Source organism: Salmo salar, chromosome ssa09, assembly GCF_905237065.1.
Source record: "Salmo salar chromosome ssa09, Ssal_v3.1, whole genome shotgun sequence".
Lineage (NCBI taxonomy): Eukaryota > Metazoa > Chordata > Actinopteri > Salmoniformes > Salmonidae > Salmo > Salmo salar.
Window position 1 is genome coordinate 40,553,734 of NC_059450.1, and position 19,738 is coordinate 40,573,471.

The 19,738-nt window shown below is 43.2% G+C and overlaps 1 protein-coding gene across 1 annotated transcript; it reads right to left on the reverse strand.

Annotated features, from left to right (window-relative positions):
• Window positions 1–6,130: 6,130 nt before the first annotated feature.
• Window positions 6,131–17,834, reverse strand: LOC106611356 (thioredoxin-related transmembrane protein 1). Its single transcript, XM_014211511.2, has 8 exons — window positions 17,431–17,834; window positions 16,838–16,953; window positions 16,356–16,401; window positions 15,716–15,844; window positions 12,190–12,235; window positions 10,988–11,089; window positions 10,251–10,317; window positions 6,131–9,656 (listed from the first exon to the last, which is right to left on the reverse strand). The coding sequence occupies exons 1-8, from the start codon at window positions 17,631–17,633 to the stop codon at window positions 9,457–9,459; spliced, it is 909 nt and encodes a 302-aa protein (XP_014066986.1). The 5' UTR covers window positions 17,634–17,834; the 3' UTR covers window positions 6,131–9,456.
• Between the last annotated feature and the right edge of the window lie 1,904 nt (window positions 17,835–19,738).

Consider the following 19,738-nt stretch of genomic DNA (forward strand, 5'->3'; position numbering starts at 1 on the left):
GTAAGTTGAGCCAATGGCCATGGGGTATGTTGCCTATGTTAAAAGTGTTTTAAAAAAGTACAAAGTAATTTATTAGGTGTTAATATGGTGGAGTATAGTATAATATATTGTAGTATAATGTAGTGTAGTATAATATAGTGTAATTTAGTATAGCGTAGTATAATATAGTTTAGTGTAGTATAATATAGTATAGTGTAGTATAGAATAGTGTAGTATAATATAGTATAGTGTAGTATAATATAGTGTAGTGTAGTATAATATTATGTAGTATAGTGTAGTGTAGTATAGTGTGGTATAATATAGTGCAGTGTAGTATAGTATAGTGTAGTGTAGCATAATATAATGTAGTATAATATAGTGTAGTATAGTGAAGTATAGTATAGTGTAGTATAATATAGTGTGGTATAGTGTAGTATTATATAGTATAGCGTAGTATAATATAGTTTAGTGTAGTATAATATAGTACAGAATAGTGTAGTGTAATATAGTGTAGTATAATATTATTTTAGTATAGTGTAGTGTAGTATAGTGTAGTATAATATAGTGTAGTGTAGTATAGTATAGTGTAGTGTAGCATAATATAATGTAGTATAATATAGTGTAGTGTAGTATAATATAGTGTAATGTGGTATAGTGCAGCACAGTATTGTGTAGTATAATATAGTGTAGTGTAGTATAATATAGGATAGTGTAGTGTAACGTCACAATAGATGTGTAGTGCTGAGCTGCAGTGTCGCGTTGTCACCCCTGGTGCTTGTTTCCTGAGTGTCCGTCCTCAGTAATCACACAGGAGGCAGAAGAAGGGCACACACACAACCTCTCTGTGGTTCAGTCAGCCAGTGAGAGAGGCAGGATCATACAGTGAGGGGAAAAAGTATTTGATCGCCTGTTGATTTTGTACGTTTGCCCACTGACAAAGAAATGATCAGTCTATCATTTTAATGGTAGGTTTATTTGAACAGTGAGAGACAGAATAACAACAAAAAAATCCTGAAAAACGCATGTCAAAAATGTTATAAAATGATTTGCATTTTAATGAGGGAAATAAGTATTTGACCCCTCTGCAAAACATGACTTAGTACTTGGTGGCAAAACCCTTGTTGGCAATCACAGAGGTCAGACGTTTCTTGTAGTTGGCCACCAGGTTTGCACACATCTCAGGAGGGATTTTGTCCCACTCCTCTTTGCAGATCTTCTCCAAGTCATTAAGGTTTCGAGGCTGACGTTTGGCAACTCGAACCTTCAGCTCCCTCCACAGATTTTCTATGGGATTAAGGTCTGGAGACTGGCTAGGCCACTCCAGGAGCTTAATGTGCTTCTCCTTGAGCCACTCCTTTGTTGCCTTGGCCGCGTGTTTTGGGTCATTGTCATGCTGGAATACCCATCCACGACCCATTTTCAATGACCTGGCTGAGGGAAGGAGGTTCTCACCCAAGATTTGACGGTACATGGCCCCGTCCATCGTCCCTTTGATGCGGTGAAGTTGTCCTGTCCCCTTAGCAGAAAAACACCCCCAAAGCATAATGTTTCCACTTCCATGTTTGACGGTGGGGATGGTGTTCTTGGGGTCATAGGCAGCATTCCTCCTCCTCCAAACACGGCGAGTTGAGTTGACGCCAAAGAGCTCCATTTTGGTCTCATCTGACCACAAAACTTTCACCCAGTTGTCCTCTGAATCATTCAGATGTTCCTTGGCAAACTTCAGACGGGCATGTATATGTGCTTTCTTGAGCAGGGGGACCTTGCGGGCGCTGCAGAATTTCAGTCATTCACAGCGTAGTGTGTTACCAATTATTTTCTTGGTGACTATAGTCCCAGCTACCTTGAGATCATTGACAAGATCCTCCCATGTAGTTCTGGGCTGATTCCTCACCGTTCTCATGATCATTGCAACTCCACGAGGTGAGATCTTGCATGGAGCCCCAGGCTGAGGGAGATTGACAGTTCTTTTGTGTTTCTTCCATTTGCGAATAATCGCAACAACTGTTGTCACCTTCTCACCAAGCTGCTTGGCGATGGTCTTGTAGCCCATTCCAGCCTTGTGTAGGTCTACAACCTTATCCTTGACATCCTTAGAGAGCTCTTTGGTCTTGGCCATGGTGGAGAGTTTGGAATCTGATTGATTGATTGCTTCTGTGGACAGGTGTCTTTCATACAGGTAACAAACTGAGATTAGGAGCATTCCCTTTAAGAGTGTGCTCCTAATCTCAGCTCGTTACCTGTATAAAAAACACCTGGGAGCCAGAAATTGTTCTGATTGAGAGGGGGTCAAATACTTATTTCCCTCATTAAAATGCAAATCAATTTATAACATTTTTGACGTGCGTTTTTCTAGATTTTTTGGTTGTTATTCTGTCTCTCACTGTTCAAATAAACATACCATTAAAATGATAGACTGATCATTTCTTTGTCAGTGGGCAAACATACAAAATCAGCAGGGGATCAAATAGTTTTTTCCCTCACTGTATAACACAAGGTTGTTTTTCAGCTTGAGGCAGACAACCCTTTCTGGTCTCTGGCCCAGGGGCTTCAAGTCAAACAGGCCTCTCTTCCCCACAACTTACCCCTTCTGGTCTCTGGCCCAGGGGCTTCAAGTCAAACAGGCCTCTCTTCCCCACAACTTACCCCTTCTGGTCTCTGGCCCAGGGGCTTCAAGTCAAACAGGCCTCTCTTCCCCACAACTTACCCCTTCTGGTCTCTGGCCCAGGGGCTTCAAGTCAAACAGGCCTCTCTTCCCCACAACTTACCCCTTCTGGTCTCTGGCCCAGGGGCTTCAAGTCAAACAGGCCTCTCTTCCCCACAACTTACCCCTTCTGGTCTCTGGCCCAGGGGCTTCAAGTCAAACAGGCCTCTCTTCCCCACAACTTACCCCTTCTGGTCTCTGGCCCAGGGGCTTCAAGTCAAACAGGCCTCTCTTCCCCACAACTTACCCCTTCTGGTCTCTGGCCCAGGGGCTTCAAGTCAAACAGGCCTCTCTTCCCCACAACTTACCCCTTCTGGTCTCTGGCCCAGGGGCTTCAAGTCAAACAGGCCTCTCTTCCCCACAACTTACCCCTTCTGGTCTCTGGCCCAGGGGCTTCAAATCAAACAGGCCTCTCTTCCCCACAACTTACCCCTTCTGGTCTCTGGCCCAGGGGCTTCAAGTCAAACAGGCCTCTCTTCCCCACAACTTACCCCTTCTGGTCTCTGGCCCAGGGGCTTCAAGTCAAACAGGCCTCTCTTCCCCACAACTTACCCCTTCTGGTCTCTGGCCCAGGGGCTTCAAGTCAAACAGGCCTCTCTTCCCCACAACTTACCCCTTCTGGTCTCTGGCCCAGGGGCTTCAAGTCAAACAGGCCTCTCTTCCCCACAACTTACCCCTTCTGGTCTCTGGCCCAGGGGCTTCAAGTCAAACAGGCCTCTCTTCCCCACAACTTACCCCTTCTGGTCTCTGGCCCAGGGGCTTCAAATCAAACAGGCCTCTCTTCCCCACAACTTACCCCTTCTGGTCTCTGGCCCAGGGGCTTCAAGTCAAACAGGCCTCTCTTCCCCACAACTTACCCCTTCTGGTCTCTGGCCCAGGGGCTTCAAGTCAAACAGGCCTCTCTTCCCCACAACTTACCCCTTCTGGTCTCTGGCCCAGGGGCTTCAAGTCAAACAGGCCTCTCTTCCCCATAACTTACCCCTTCTGGTCTCTGGCCCAGGGGCTTCAAGTCAAACAGGCCTCTCTTCCCCACAACTTACCCCTTCTGGTCTCTGGCCCAGGGGCTTCAAGTCAAACAGGCCTCTCTTCCCCACAACTTACCCCTTCTGGTCTCTGGCCCAGGGGCTTCAAGTCAAACAGGCCTCTCTTCCCCACAACTTACCCCTTCTGGTCTCTGGCCCAGGGGCTTCAAGTCAAACAGGCCTCTCTTCCCCACAACTTACCCCTTCTGGTCTCTGGCCCAGGGGCTTCAAGTCAAACAGGCCTCTCTTCCCCACAACTTACCCCTTCTGGTCTCTGGCCCAGGGGCTTCAAGTCAAACAGGCCTCTCTTCCCCACAACTTACCCCTTCTGGTCTCTGGCCCAGGGGCTTCAAGTCAAACAGGCCTCTCTTCCCCACTACCAACTTAAATACGTGTGCTGTATAGAAGTCAAAAGTAAAAAGGACTGGACTTCCAGAGTTCTCCCATGGATGTTGGGTAGTAGGGGAGAGTGGGGTACGTTGAGCCATTTTGTACATTCAGCATCACTCCATCAAGGGAAATATAGTATTCTTTCTAACAAAGACATCTACATACTGTATATTTCAGGATGTTGTGTGTTCCTGTAAATAATGAGAAATCATGTAAACATTACAAATTTGAAAACATAGCTCGTCCGAAATAAGTGGTCTCTTGGTACACACATGACAACATACATGTACACAGTATACACACACATGATAACATATATGTACAAACTATACACACATGACAACATACATGCAAACACTATACACACACACAAACATACACACTGTACCCACACATGATAACATACACACGGTAACATATGCCCTATACACACACACAACATACATGATAAGATGCACACACATAACATACACACAGATGATAACATACGCACTATTCACACACGATAGCATAAAACCATGTCTTTGTTTCCCAAACACAATTCAACAATCAGAATAATTTTTTGGTATTTTAATAATTTTAAGCATCTTTTAAACACACATTTCCATTATACTCTTGAGTCCTCTCTCTGAGTCCTCTCTCTGAGTCTTCACCAGCTCCAGTCTCTGAGTCCTCTCTCTGAGTCTTCACCAGCTGGGACGTACTAAAAGGTATCCCCCAGAGGCCAGAGAGCACAGCAAGCTTCAAGTTTTATTAGTTGTATGTACAGGATACACATGGTATACATCATCCAACGAAATGTTAACTTGCAGGTTCCTTCTGGACAATGCAACAATAAGAAATAACAAAGATAAGAAAACCAACAGAAAGTAAATGGCTCAGTAGAATAAACATTGTAATAACCCCCCCCAAAAAAAATTATCTAGTAAAAATCAACATGAGTAGGATTGCAATTTCCTGTTTCCAATTTTTATTAAAGCTACTAACACATTGACCTAGCAAGTACCAGTGTGAACTGAACATTTACAGTAGGGTTTTCGGCATTACTGAAAAGTATGCAGGATAAATAGTTACTATGGTAGCACAAATGCAATTATTTCAAGACAGTGGAAAACATTGCCACCTACTGGACATTAGTAGTATTACAAAACTGCTATAACATTAAGCTATACTGTAGGCCTACTCAGGCTCAAACCCTGTCATGAATACAGGAATTAAACGCTTGGTGTCTGTCATTGTACAACTCTAAGGTACATACATCTAGAAGAGTAGTCTCTCTCTCTCTCCTCTCCCGGAGGACCTGAGCCCTAGGACCATGCCTCAGGACTACCTGACGACTCCTGGCTGTACCACTCTCTCTCCCCTCCTGGAGGACCTGAGCCCTAGGACTATGCCTCAGGACTACCTGACCTGATGAATCCTGGCCGTACCCCATTCCACCTGGTTGTACGGCTGCTCTGCCTGCAGCTATGGAACCCTGACCTTGTCCCGGACCTGCTTTTTCAACTCCCTCTGTATCCATTTCGCTCTTTTACCTGCTGTCTCGACCTCTGAATGCTCGGCTATGAAAAGCCAACTGACTTTCACTCCTGACATGTTGCACCCTCTATAACCTCTGGTACAAATTATCTGACCCTGCTGGTCATCTATGAATGTTTGAATATCTTGAAGAATTATCTGGCCTTAATGGCCATGTACTCTTATAATCTCCACCTGGCACAGCAAGAAGAGAACTGGCCACCTCTCAGAGCCTGGTTCCTCTCTAGGTTTCTTCCTAGGTTCCTGCATTTTCTAGGGAGTTTTTCCCAGCCATCACGCTTCTGCCTCTGCATTGCTTGCTCTTTGGGGTGTTCAGCTGGGTATCTGTAAAGCACTTTGTGACAAATGATGATGTAAAAAGAGCATTATAAAATACATTTAATTGAGTTCATCTATGCAATTTCTAGAAGTTATTGTAAAACCTCAGTATATTACTCACTGTGAGTCACCTAATAAAAACGGACATTTCCGTCACAGAGTGACAAGTACAGATCGGTTCAAACATGACTTGATTCTTTATTGAAAGAGCTCTCGTTGGACACAGGTAAGAACATAGTTGTCTCAGTGTCCTACGTGACATCCCTCTATGCTTCTCAAATTGCACCCTATATAATGCACTACTTTTGACCTGCACTATACAGGGAGCCATTTAGGACAAGCCTGCAGCTGAAGCAAAAGTGAGGAAAGCTAGAAGCCACAGTTAGATTTCCAACCAAATGGATCCATGTTAAATGTTCAGGTGGGCATATTTTGATGTTGTACCCTTGTCACAACATGAGGAAATAGCTTGTAGGAAAGAAATAATAGCATTTAAAAAGAGAAGTCCTTAAGAGAAGTCATTGCTAAAAATGTGGAACGTCAACACAGGTCATAGGTCATAGGCCTAAACCGGTCTGTTCTACAAAGCTGAAATACAAACAGGTTTTTGTGAGCATCTGTCAGTTCTTACAGATAATGAAATGTTAGTAAAATACTTGTCCCGGGTTACATTGCCACTTCTACTGACCACTCAGAAAATGTAAAACTATATGTCCTTCGCAAAACACTATTTTATGAATGATGCACAGTACAGTCACAAAGTCATTCTCGTTTGGTCTTGTTCTTTCAGAAGAACAGGACGTCAAACTAAATCCATAAAGCGTCTCAGAATAGGGGTGCTGATCTAGGAACAGGTAAAACTGATCTCAGATCAGCACTCCTACTCAGACGCTTTGCGGGCCCTGGCTTTGACCATTGGTACTCTGCATTGACTGCCCTGGGGGTTTACCTTGGTCTCTTTTCAAACCATGAAAATAGGTTTAAGGACCTCGAGTTCAAACTCTTAGGAACAGTTTTCTGGACACCAATTAAGCATAGTCCTGGAGAATGTACATTGAAATAGCTTTTAAATCCAGGATTAGGCTTAAATCGGCATCCAGGAAATTTCAGTTAAACTTCAAAAAGCAGTCTCTCTCTCTCTCTCACACACACACACACCTCTACCCCCATCCCCCTTCCCCCGCTCTCTCTCTCACACACAGAGAGTAAAGCAGAAGCCAGAAAACTACGGAGCAGAAGTAGGGTTAAAATAACATCACCTCTCACAACACGTGTCACGCATCCCAAATGGCTCCCTGTTCCCTATATAATGCACTACTTTTGACCAGAGCTATATGAGTCTTGTTCAACAGTAGTGAACACTATAGGGGATAGTGTGCCATTTGTGACCAGGATATCGAAGAACCCCCATAATAATTGCAGTTGTAAAGACGGCATGCATTGTGTCTGACGACTGACTGACATGACAGCACATTAATAAACTATTTCCGACTTATATGGAAGAACATCTCACACAGAGATGAACACAACATAAGATATAAGTCTGAAAGACATTCCACTGCCAGCTTTACAAAGGGGTGGATATTAGCTTTACAGCAGAGATCAACAAAACAAGGTTATTAACATTTTACACAACAATATCTTTGTATCATGCTGGGGTTGTGAACGCACCCCTGCGCAGCCCTGTTCTGGCCAAACAAGGGGCGTCTTCACACCTCCAAAACAGTTAAATCCTTAATGATCCATACTGACCAACATCCACCTCCAGGGAGGTTTAGTAAGCACCACAATCTTTTTAAAAAATGGAGTGAGACTTCATCAAAACCAGGCAGGCAGAAAATAGCAGTTCCCTTCCACCGGAGATGAAAGCAACACTTGCACAACTCAACATCTTGGTGTAGCCCAAACAGAAACATATGAAGGGCCCCCGAAGAGATTTGATCTTAGTTGCCTGTAGAAAAGCATGCAAACTGCACTGCGCTCACTAAAGCATTATGAAGTTCAGTGGTGGGCGGATACAAGGTCTGTCAAGGAAGACTTGGATGAAAACAAACAATAGGCTTTCTGAGGTAAAAAATAATAAATAATTTAAAGTGGAAAAGGAGAAACAGAAATATACATCAGATGGAAGATTTTTGATGAGTGGACAAAACATTAAGGACACCTGATCTTTCCATGACAGACTGACCAGGTGAATAAAAGTGAAAGCTATGATACCGTATTGATGTCACTTGTTAAATTCACTTCATTCAGTGTAGATGAAGGGGAGGAGACAGGTGAAAGAAGGTTTTTAAGCCTTGAGACAATTGAGACATGGATTGTGTATGTGTGTCATTCAGAGGGTGAATGGGCAAGACAAAATATTTAAGCGCCTTTGAATGGGGTATGGTAGTAGGTGCCGGTTTGTGTCAAGAACTGCACCGCTGCTGGGTTTTTCACGCTCAACAGTTTCCTGTGTATCAAGAATGGTCCACCACCCAAAGGATATCCAGCCAACTTGACAACTGTGGGAAGCATTGGAGTCAACAGAGGCTGTTCTGAGGTCAAAAGGGGGTGCAACTCAATATTAGGAAGGTGTTCCTAATGTTTTGGACACACAGTGTACAATGAAATAATGCTCAAAAGCTGTATATAATTTGTTAAAACAGGGATTAATGTAGAATACAAAATAAAAAAAATAAAAATGCATAACACACAAAGTGGTAAAATTATCCTGTTCTAGTGCACTCCATACCTTCATGTAAACTCCACCCAAACACCATCCTTTGGTATTTGTTTCATTAGTCCATTGTTGACATAGTCCCAAAAGATATGCAACTTTCAAAATACAGAAATCATCCCCGCATGATGCAGTTTGTATCATATGAGGCAAAATGCATCACACAGGGATGATTTCTGTATTTTGAAAGTTACATATCTTTTGGGACTATGTCAACAATGGACTAATAAAACAAAGAACAAGGATATACAGGTTTGTGTTCATTAGGGACATTTTTTTATTTATTTACCAACGGAAAATGAAAAAGGAGCATTTCATATTGGACTTGGATAAACCCTTCCTGTTCCAATCGGTTTCCTTCATTTGATGCCTAAAGAACATGATAATGGTTTTGGGAGTGTGCAGTAGCACCTCCAATCCAGGGGAGGGTGCTGGTGGTGAGAGCAGAGCGGTCAGAATACGGGGCACTCCCGGTGAAGCTGAAGGGAGAAGAAGCAAGGCGTCGCTGAGGCCTTGCCAGCGTGTTGCTAGGGCTCTGTAAGCTGTCTGCTGTAAACTCTACTGCTGTTCAGGACCAGGTCCCGTATTCATAAAGCACCTCAGAGTAGAAGTGCTGATCTAGGATCAGTACCACCTGTCCATGTCATCTTAGTTATCATGATCTAAAAATCCTAGATCAGTACTCTTATTCTGAGGCACTTTATAAAAACGAGCTTAGGCACCAAACCAGGCCCCCTCCCCTTCCTCGCTGTTGAAAGGGGCATCTTCAGTTCCCCTCCAGGCCTCTAAGAATCCTCATCCTGGTCTTCACGGTTGCCCACCACCCTCTTTCGCAGCACCTCCTCTGGACACCCCTCAGGAGACGCTGTCCTCCAGACATCTTCCTGTTCTCCATCTTCATCGTCCTCATCATCCTCTTCTCCGTCCGCCTCCTGCTCCTCCTCCAGCTGCTGAATCAGCCTGGCTTGTTCCATCGTCTGTTTCTCTGGAATGGGATAATAAAGACTATATGAATACCAGGACAACAAGAATACCAGGCCAAGAAAGACTATATGAATACCAGGCCAAGAAAGACTATATGAATACCAGGCCAAGAAAGACTATATGAATACCAGGCCAAGAAAGACTATATGAATACCAGGCCAAGAAAGACTATATGAATACCAGGACAATAAAGACTATATGAATACCAGGCCAAGAAAGACTATATGAATACCAGGACAATAAAGACTATATGAATACCAGGACAACAAGAATAACAGAATAAAGACTATATGAATAACAGAATAAAGACTATATGAATAACAGAATAAAGACTATATGAATAACAGTACAGGACAATAAAGTCATTATATTACATACTGCACCCTCCATGCCACTGCTCCTACACTAAAAACAGAACTGTCCACAACTTAAGAACAGAAAAAGACATGTCTGTTCTCTGTAAAGACAATGATAAAAGATTACCATAATCTACTACTACTACTATCCGCTCCAAGAGTTCAGCACATAACACAGTGCTACACTGCACATTTCACAAAGTTACATTTACATAGATTCTCTGTCAACTCATACTCACTCTGGTAGTAGTTTGGGGAGTTAAATCGTCGTGATGGGAAGACAAAATCTGCAATGAACACCAGTATCTGGAAGAGAAGGTACAAGAGAAGTTGGCTCGATTGGTGAGGAGAGCAGAGTTGATGTTACTGTAAGATATTGACATCGCTCTCTTTACTTTGCCTCCAATAACTTCCACAGCCTGTCATTTTTCCTACTGAATATAAAATGGGATGCATTTGCTCCATTGTTTACATGTGTCTTGGTGGTCCACTATGTGAGGGCACGCACATAATACAAAATAATTACAACACTTTTTATATGACCAGACACCTTTCAGGACACCTTACAATAAAAAGTACATTAAAATCAAAAGGGTAAGATAAATCAAATCCTAGCTCAATTAAAATCAAACAAAGACACATCACATAGGGATTGAGTATCAAGGAGTATGACTAACGTACCAGTCCCAGGACTAGGCCAGAGAAGAGAGTGGCCAGTCCAAGGAGTATGACTAACGTACCAGTCCCAGGACTAGGCCAGAGAAGAGAGTGGCCAGTCCAAGGAGTATGACTAACGTACCAGTCCCAGGACTAGGCCAGAGAAGAGAGTGGCCAGTCCAAGGAGTATGACTAACGTACCAGTCCCAGGACTAGGCCAGAGAAGAGAGTGGCCAGTCCAAGGAGTATGACTAACGTACCAGTCCCAGGACTAGGCCAGAGAAGAGAGTGGCCAGTCCAAGGAGTATGACTAACGTACCAGTCCCAGGACTAGGCCAGAGAAGAGAGTGGCCAGTCCAAAGATGACATATGAGCCCCACACTGGAATCCCCAAATGCTCTATCAGGTAGTTATGGCAACGCTGGAGGGGAGAGAACAAGAAGTCAACTGTTAGTTTCAACTTGGCAATGTCTTTGCAATTTTTTACAAACATGCAAAGGATATAAAGATGCTTCAAATGAAAACTGAGATGACTGCATTAAAAGATAAATAGTGTAACTACAATATAGGCTATATACACTGAGTATACAAAACATTAAAGACAGCTGTTTTTTCCGTGACATAGACTGACCAGGTGAAAGGTATGATCCCGTATTGATGTCACCTGTTAAATCTTCAAAATCAGTGTAGATGAAGGGGAGGAGACAGGTTAAAGAAGGATTTTTAAGCCTCGAGACAATTGAGACATGGATTGTGTATGTGTGCCTTTGAACGGGGAGTGGCGGCAGGTGCCTTTGAACGGGGAGTGGCGGTAGGTGTCTTTGAACGGGGAGTGGCGGTAGGTGTCTTTGAACGGGGAGTGGCGGTAGGTGTCTTTGAACGGGGAGTGGCGGTAGGTGTCTTTGAACGGGGAGTGGCGGTAGGTGTCTTTGAACGGGGAGTGGTGGTAGGTGCCAGACGCACCGGTTTGTGTCAAAAACCGAAACACTGCTGGGTTTTTCACACTCAACAGTTTCCTGTGTGCATCAAGAATGGTCCACCACCCAAAGGACATCCAGCCCACTTGACACAACTGTGGGAAGCATTGGAGTCAACATGGGCCAGCATCCCTGTGGAACACTTTCGACACCTTGTAGAGTCCATGTCCCAACGAATTGAGGCTGTTCTGAGGGCAAAGGTTAAGGTGAGATTTGAATGGAGAAACCTGATCTGAGAGCAGCACTGCCTTTTTTTCCATTCTATCAGTATCAACACATGCCTCAACGACACACTTATGGAACATTCTCTCTGCATGGTGTTCTGGGAAACATGTCACATCTTTGGTGTTTAAGGAAAGATGCATCGTTAAAAAACACTATGTAAGCCTAAATTCCATCGCTATCGGGAAACCGGGCCTGGTCAAAGGTGGTGCACTACATAGGGAGCCATTTGGGATGCAGTCATAGTGTTGGTGTTGTGTGGGTGTGGTGTTGGTGTGTGGTGTCTGACAGCTCACAAAGTGACAGCAAAAGCAGCACTCACCCTAATGAACATTGACAGCTTGAAGAGAGCGGACATTGTGTTCATCCTTCAGGGGGAGAAAAGGGAGAAATCTCTTTTAGACATTTTAATTTAGATAATTTAAGAATTACCAGCTAACCTGTTTAAAGTGTCAAACTATCATGGTCCAAACACATCAAGAAAGTTGTGAAGAGGGTACGACAACGCATTTTCCCCCCTCAGGAGACTGAAAAGATTCGTCATCGGCCCCAGATCCTCAAAAAGTTCTACATCTGCACCATTGAGAGCATCCTGACCGGTTGCATCACCGCCTGGTATGGCAACTGCTCGGCATCTGACTAAGGCGCAACAGAGGGTAGTGCTTACAGCCCAGTACATCACTGGGAACAAGCATCCTCCCATCCAGGACCTACAGTGGGGGAAAAAAGTACTTGATCCCCTGCTGATCTTGTACGTTTGCCCACTGACAAAGAAAGGATCCGTCTATAATTTTAATGGTAGGTTTATTTGAACAGTGAGAGACAAAATAACTACAAAATAATCCAGAAAAACACATGTCAGAAATGTTATAAATTGATTTGCATTTTAATGAGGGAAAAAAGTATTTGATCGCCTCTCAATCAGAAAGATTTCTGGCTCCCAGGTGTTTTTTTATACAGGTAACGAGCTGAGATTAGGAGCACACTCTGAAAGGGAGTGCTCCTAACCACAGCTTGTTACCTGTAAAAAAGACACCTGTCCACAGAAGCAATCAATCAATCAGATTCCAAACTCTCCACCATGGCCAAGACCAAAGAGCTCTCCAAGGATGTCAGGGACAAGATTGTAGACCTACACAAGGCTGGAATGGGCTACAAGACCATCGTCAAGCAGCTTGGTGAGAAGGTGACAACATTTGGTGCGATTATTCGCAAATGGAAGAAACACAAAAGAACTGTCAATCTCCCTCAGCCTGGGGCTCCATGCAAGATCTCACCTCGTGGAGTTGCAATGATCATGAGAATGGTGAGGAATCAGCCCAGAACTACACGGGAGGATCTTGTCAATGATCTCAAGGCAGCTGGGGCCATAGTCACCAAGAAAACAATTGGTAACACACTACGTCGTGAAGGACTGAAATCCTGCAGCGCCCGCAAGATCCCCCTGCTCAAGAATACATATACAGGCCCGTCTGAAGTTTGCCAATGAACATCTGAATGACTCAGAGGACAACTGGTGAAAGTGTTGTGGTCAGATGAGACCAAAATGGAGATCTTTGACATCAACTCAACTCGCCCATTATGCTTTGGGGGTGTTTTTCTGCTAAGGGGACAGGACAACTTCACCGCATCAAAGGGACGATGGAAGGGGCCATGTACCGTCAAATCTTGGGTGAAAACCTCCTTCCCTCAGCCAGGGCATTGAAAAAGGGTCGCGGATGGGTATTCCAGCATGACAATGACCCAAAACACATGGCCAAGGCAACAAAGGAGTGGCTCAAGGAGAAGCACATTAAGGTCCTGGAGTGGCCTAGCCAGTCTCCAGACCTTAATCCCATAGAAAATCTGTGGAGGGAGCTGAAGGTTCGAGTTGCCAAACGTCAGCCTCGAAACCTTAATGACTTGGAGAAGATCTGCAAAGAGGAGTGGGACAAAATCCCTCCTGAGATGTGTGCAAACCTGGTGGCCAACTACAAGAAACGTCTGACCTCTGATTGCCAACAAGGGTTTTGCCACCAAGTACTAAGTCATGTTTTGCAGAGGGGTCAAATACTTATTTCCCTCATTAAAATGCAAATCATTTTATAACATTTTTGACATGCGTTTTTCTGGATTTTTTTGTTGTTGTTATTCTGTCTCTCACTGTTCAAATAAACCTACTATTAAAATTACAGACTGATCATTTATTTGTAAGTGGGCAAATGTACAAAATCAGCAGGGGATCAAATACTTTTTTTCCCCCACTGTATATACTAGGCGGTGTCAGAGGAAGGCCCAAAAAATGCCATTGGCTCAGGTCATCCAAGTCATAGACTGTTCGCTCTGCTACCGCCGGAAAGCGGTACCGGAGCGCCAGGTCTAGTTCCAAAAGACTCCTTAACAGCTTCTACCCCCAAACCATAAGACTGCTGAACAACTAATCAAGTCACCACCCGGACTATTGCATTGACACCCCCTCCCCCCCTTTGTTTTTACACTGCTGCAACTCGCTGTTTATTATCTATGCAGTCACTTTACCCCTACCAACATGTACAAATTTCCTCGACTAACCTGTACCTCCGCACATTGATCCGGTACCCCCTGTATATAGCCTCATTATTGTTATTTTATTGTGTTACTTTTTTACTTTATTTAGTAAATATTTTCTTAACTCCATTTTCTTAAACTGCATTGTTGGTTAAGGGCTTGTAAGTAAGCATTTCACTGTAAGGTCTACCTGTTGTATTCAGCACATGTGACAAATAAAATGTGATTTGAAGTGTCAGAGAGGCTGACAGGCACCCTATTCCTTATATTCCTACCTTTGACTAGGGCTCTGATGAAAAGTATTGCACTATGCAGGGAATAGGGTGCCATTTGGGGTATACAGACTTGGGTGTGTTGGTTGGCTGTTTAAACAGAAAACTAAGAGGCTGAGTAACTAGTGTAGCGTTTGGATATGTCCTGAAGTGTAGCATTTGGATATGTCCTGAAGTGTAGCGTTTGGATATGTCCTGAAGTGTATTGTGCGTGTGGGAGTGATAAGAAGAATGTGCGTGGTTAGGAGTAAAAACAGGTTGATGTTTTAGAGAGGACTACCCATGGAAGTGGACTGCAGCTATTTATTCACTGTTATCTACTTCTATAAAACATACTGGCTACATTCAGACTCAGTCACTACATGTTATAAAGCAGGGACGGGTAACTGGTGACCCACAGGCCCCCTTTTGTAGGGCCACGCATTAAAAAAACGATATATGGTCTCAACTTACTGTTAAGAGTTAGAATAGTAGAATACACAAGGTGCAATTTCAGAATATGATTGTGCATCAGCAGTTTTGCCCTTGAAAGCCCATGTCAGAAAAAAGAAATTTGGGGGGTAAGTTAGACCAGCTATCTAAACTCATATTAATCATGGTCGAAATACAGACCGGGGAGCCCCCATTGATTTTGTTAGTCACTCTCACCCAGATATCATATTAAAAACTGCAAACATTTCTCTCCGCCCCATGGCAAAATGTCGGGGGGGGCTCTGACTGCATGTGTGGGTATGGATGTGGGTACGCAGACCCGCGAGCCACTGCGGTCCCTCATTTTTGTGGCCCCAACCCCAGTAAAGTTGTCCATCCCTGTTAAAGTCTTAAAGGAGGCCTGGCTGAGGCCAAAATGTCACAAATATCCCAACTTCAATTCATTATTTCTCAACAATCCTTTTAGACAGAAAAGTAAATAAACGTCCTTCCTTCAAAAGGACCTTTTAATGCATTACATTTCAGTATTTTTTCCCCCTCCAGTTTCACACATTAAGGCCCCATAATGAGAGGAGACTCACATCAATCACTCAATCAATCAATCATGAATCCACTCACATGAAGGAAGATGGTCCAAACCAGGAAGACACGGGCTCAATGCCCTGCCACTTCTTCTCATCAATAAAGCTTAGCAAGTCATCTTTGGTGCGAGCCCCCTGGTACCTCCTGAACACACCATCCTTAGAGCTGAACACACACACACACACACACACACACACACACACACACACACACACACACACACACACACAGTGTCATCATAGAGATCTACCACAATTAAAGCCAAATTAAGAAGCCAATATTGTGGCATTAAGCACAATAAAGAAACAGTCTGATTATTTGCCCATTGTGCCACTAAGCTATAGTAGGGTCATATATATTTCGTTATTCTACCAATGACAGACAATGTTTTATAGCAACATAAGGCTAGTGTCTAAACTGGGTCTAGAATCATAACAGTAGCAACAACAAAAAAACAACATGTTAGAAAGACTCTTCCCGCCAAAGTCTGAAGCTAAAGTATATAACAGCATCTCACATTCCAGTGAGGGTTATTGGCTAAAATGTGCTTGTAAGATTACCACATTTCCTGATTAGTCTAAATAGGATGATGGGTGGTGGTTGAGTTTTGTTGGCCTGCGCCTGTGACAGGAACAGGATGTGAGACATTGCTTGAGGCACTAGAGAGATAACTTACTGGTAGATGGTCGGAAGTGAAGTGATGATGAATCGCCCGCTCAAACCTAAGGCGTGGGTAGGGGGTGGCGGGAGGAGAGAGCAGAATGTTAGTGAATATGACTAAATATCTCTCTGAATGAGTCCAACATCATCTTGTTCTTGACTGATATTACAAAGGGTCTACAAAAACATGAGATAGACCTAACAAATTATATCAATGTTAATAGTGGACTATAACTGGATCAGATTACATGCATTGTCTCAACTACAAAACATAGTGGACCTCTCCCCTCATTCCTCTGAAAGCAGTAGGGTGCAGCTGGCCCAAGAGACAGTTCTCTTTGGTCCGTTTAGCATTTTATCCACTAAAGGTTAAGGTTTGGATTGGAGAAGCTAGGATGATCAGTACCTAGGGGAAACTTCACCCCAGAACTTCGTGAAACTTGAGAAGGGGGATTATTGATAGGCAGTCAGGAAGCCAGGGAGATATACATAACGTACCAGGCTGTTCAGTAACGTCCACCTTCGCTATGTTGACGCCCATGTCCTCACCCCAGTCGGCAAACTCATTCCACACGGGCTGGAGCTGTTGGCACGCCGGACACCACGGAGCAAAACTGCCGGGGACGAGTGAGGTGGGGCCAAACGTTGGCATGACAATAACATTAACGTTAGATACAGTTTTGAGACAACAAAAATATCTGACAAAACTATCCAATATTCAATGGCAGCAGGTATCAACATGTCTTAACTACACCACACAACTAACGTTAGCTACCTAACAAAAACACTCAGTAGTCCAGCAGCCTAGCTCTGTCTTTCCAACTCCACCATGCCATGGTCTGTCACAACATTTGAGATGAATCTGAAAGCATGGATTTTACATTGTTAGCTGCGAGCCTATGAAACAATGTAACGTTAGTTTCTTATCTTAGATAGATGGCTTGCTATCTAGCTAGGTGTGGCGTGGTAATCAACAAGTGCCGATTCAAGACTAGAAAACGACCTATTGCAAAGTAACGTTAGTTGTATGTATGGCCAGCCTAACTAAGCAGTTAGCTTACCATGCTTGCTAGCTAGCTAGATGGACTTACAATTCAATCATCCATTCCCCTGCCAAGATGTCTTCCCAGTTTCCGTCAGTGATCTCTTTGAGGCTGCTCGGTTTGGCCAAGGCTGGATGCGACGTCAGGTAAATAAGCAAAAGTAGTGAACATGTCAAGAGATTTGATCTTGATCGCCACGGTAAAGAAGATAACACAACGACGCCAATTTTGTGATCCAGCAAAGGCGCCATGTTTAGTTCCACTAGTCTACCGTTTGTACTTCCGTTTACCTAGTAACCTCTGAAACCGCCCTTCTCAGCAGTTTTCTAAACAGCTGTAAAATATACTGCTCACATTGACAGCTCTCTAATGTCACAGAAAAACACACAGTGGGTGGTATTTTATTTTCTAGTTTAGCAATTTAGCAATGGTAAATATATGTGTTAATTGCATCTTCCCTTGCCGCTTTTGGCAGGCAAATGAAATTTTCCATTCAAGACCGCAAGGTCTTGAAATAATCATTTTCTGCTTTATGTTTACCACCAGGTGGTACTGTGGCCCATAAAGTGTGTGTGTGTGTGTGTGATGCGGTTTGAATAAAGAGAAAACAATGCATTAAAAATACCTAAATGTATCAGTTTTTTGCAATTCATATCAATAGGCTACATTAGGTTTTTCTTTCATTATTTTTATCTGATGTTAGTGCGTCACCTATGCCTAACTGTACATTAGCCAAATACATGCCAATTGCTTTTGGGAACTTGGGCAGAACAATTTAGTCGATCCACTGAGGTAAAAAAGACAATGGGAAAGGGGGATACCTAGTCAGTTGTACAACTGAATGTATTCAACTGAAATGTGTTTTCCGCATTTAACCCAAACCCTCTGAATCAGAGAGGTGCCGGGGGCCTGGCATAATCGACATCCACGTCTTCGGTGCGTCAACTGTCTTGCTCAGGAAGACAGATTTTTACCTTCTCAGCTCGGGGATTCGATCCAGCAAACGTTCAGTTACTGGCCCAACACTAACCACTAGGCTACCTGCTGTCTAAGTTTAAGTCAAAAAGAGACAAGCTGTCAAATGGAGAGTTGAAAATAAACAGAAGGGAGGGCCAGAACAGTAGACTAAAGTTTAGGAAAGATTTGGTGAAGTGGTAAAAGAGGATGATAGCAGTGCCGGCTATGTTATCTGTGATGATTGTGAAGCGCTATACAAATTCAACAGTAACAAGACGGGGACTTTAACATGGCACATCAAGGGAACTGTAGGCTAGGCCTACTGCTTAGATGGGTTAAATGGAATAGTAGGCTAAAATCTGGACACTGACTGCATCTATAACCTCTAATATAATATTGACTCCTGCATAATTAAGCATTTCTTGCAGTAAAATAATACACCAAATGTATATTTTGACTTGGTGGAGAAATATTATTTATTTCAGCATCTTGAGAGAATGAAAGCGTGGTTAGGGACCGTCTGTAAAGGTGGTCTTTATCATCATCATAGTATTTCAACCACATAAAATATGATTATGCATCCAAACCAAACGGAAATCTTATCAGAAACAATTTCGCTAGGCATAGCTTTCACAGCTTTTAATTTACTTAAAACGTGTCAAACAGATGTAATTTGGAAATTTGTTACAGAAAATCTATCCTGTTTTTAAGTCATTTTCTCCCCGAACCTTAAATGTCTTTGCTACTTGAGAGAAGCAGAGATGAAAGAGACAACTTTATGGATGTCAACTAGATTAACGCATTCATTCAATTGATTTATAACAGTAATCTGGTGAGCAAGGGTTTATTAGTATTCTAGGGCAACAAGTAATGACAGAAGAGAAGCTGCATGTATCTAATTATAGACAAGTTGACTAACAACTAGCTTACCAAAATGTTGGAAATTATAAGCAGAAACATAGGCCTATCAAAAAAATCGCTCTGCCATCACTGACTGTACAGCGCCTTTTCTATATTTGTGGGTTAGGGTCTGGTGCGGGCCTCAGATTTTCACTTTATCACATTGTCTGGCGGTTGCAGATGGGTTATTAGCAATTGTGGACTGGTGTGGGTGACAAACAGCTGTGTGTGTGTGAGAGAGATATTATGAATGTACTTTAAATATTTGCACATCTTTACAACAGGCTGGTGGGAGGATGTATAGGAGGATAGGCTCATTGTAATGTCTGGAATGAATTAAATGGAACGGTATCAAAAACATCAAACATATGGAAACCACATGTTTGACTCAGTTCCATTCCAGCTGTTATACTGAGCCATCCTCCTATAGCTCCTCCCACCATCCTCCAACTCTACATAGCCATAATATGACATTTGAAATGTCTATTCCTTTGAAACT

Bases quoted from the DNA above. Each gene is read 5' to 3' on its own strand.
- LOC106611356 (XM_014211511.2), bottom strand. From the start codon at position 17,633: ATGGCGCCTTTGCTGGATCACAAAATTGGCGTCGTTGTGTTATCTTCT. The intron at 16,402-16,837 runs GTACGTTATGTA...CCCACGCCTTAG, and splicing joins GGACGTTACTGAACAGCCTG to GTTTGAGCGGGCGATTCATC. The intron at 11,090-12,189 runs GTGAGTGCTGCT...TCTCCCCTCCAG, and splicing joins AGCTGTCAATGTTCATTAGG to CGTTGCCATAACTACCTGAT.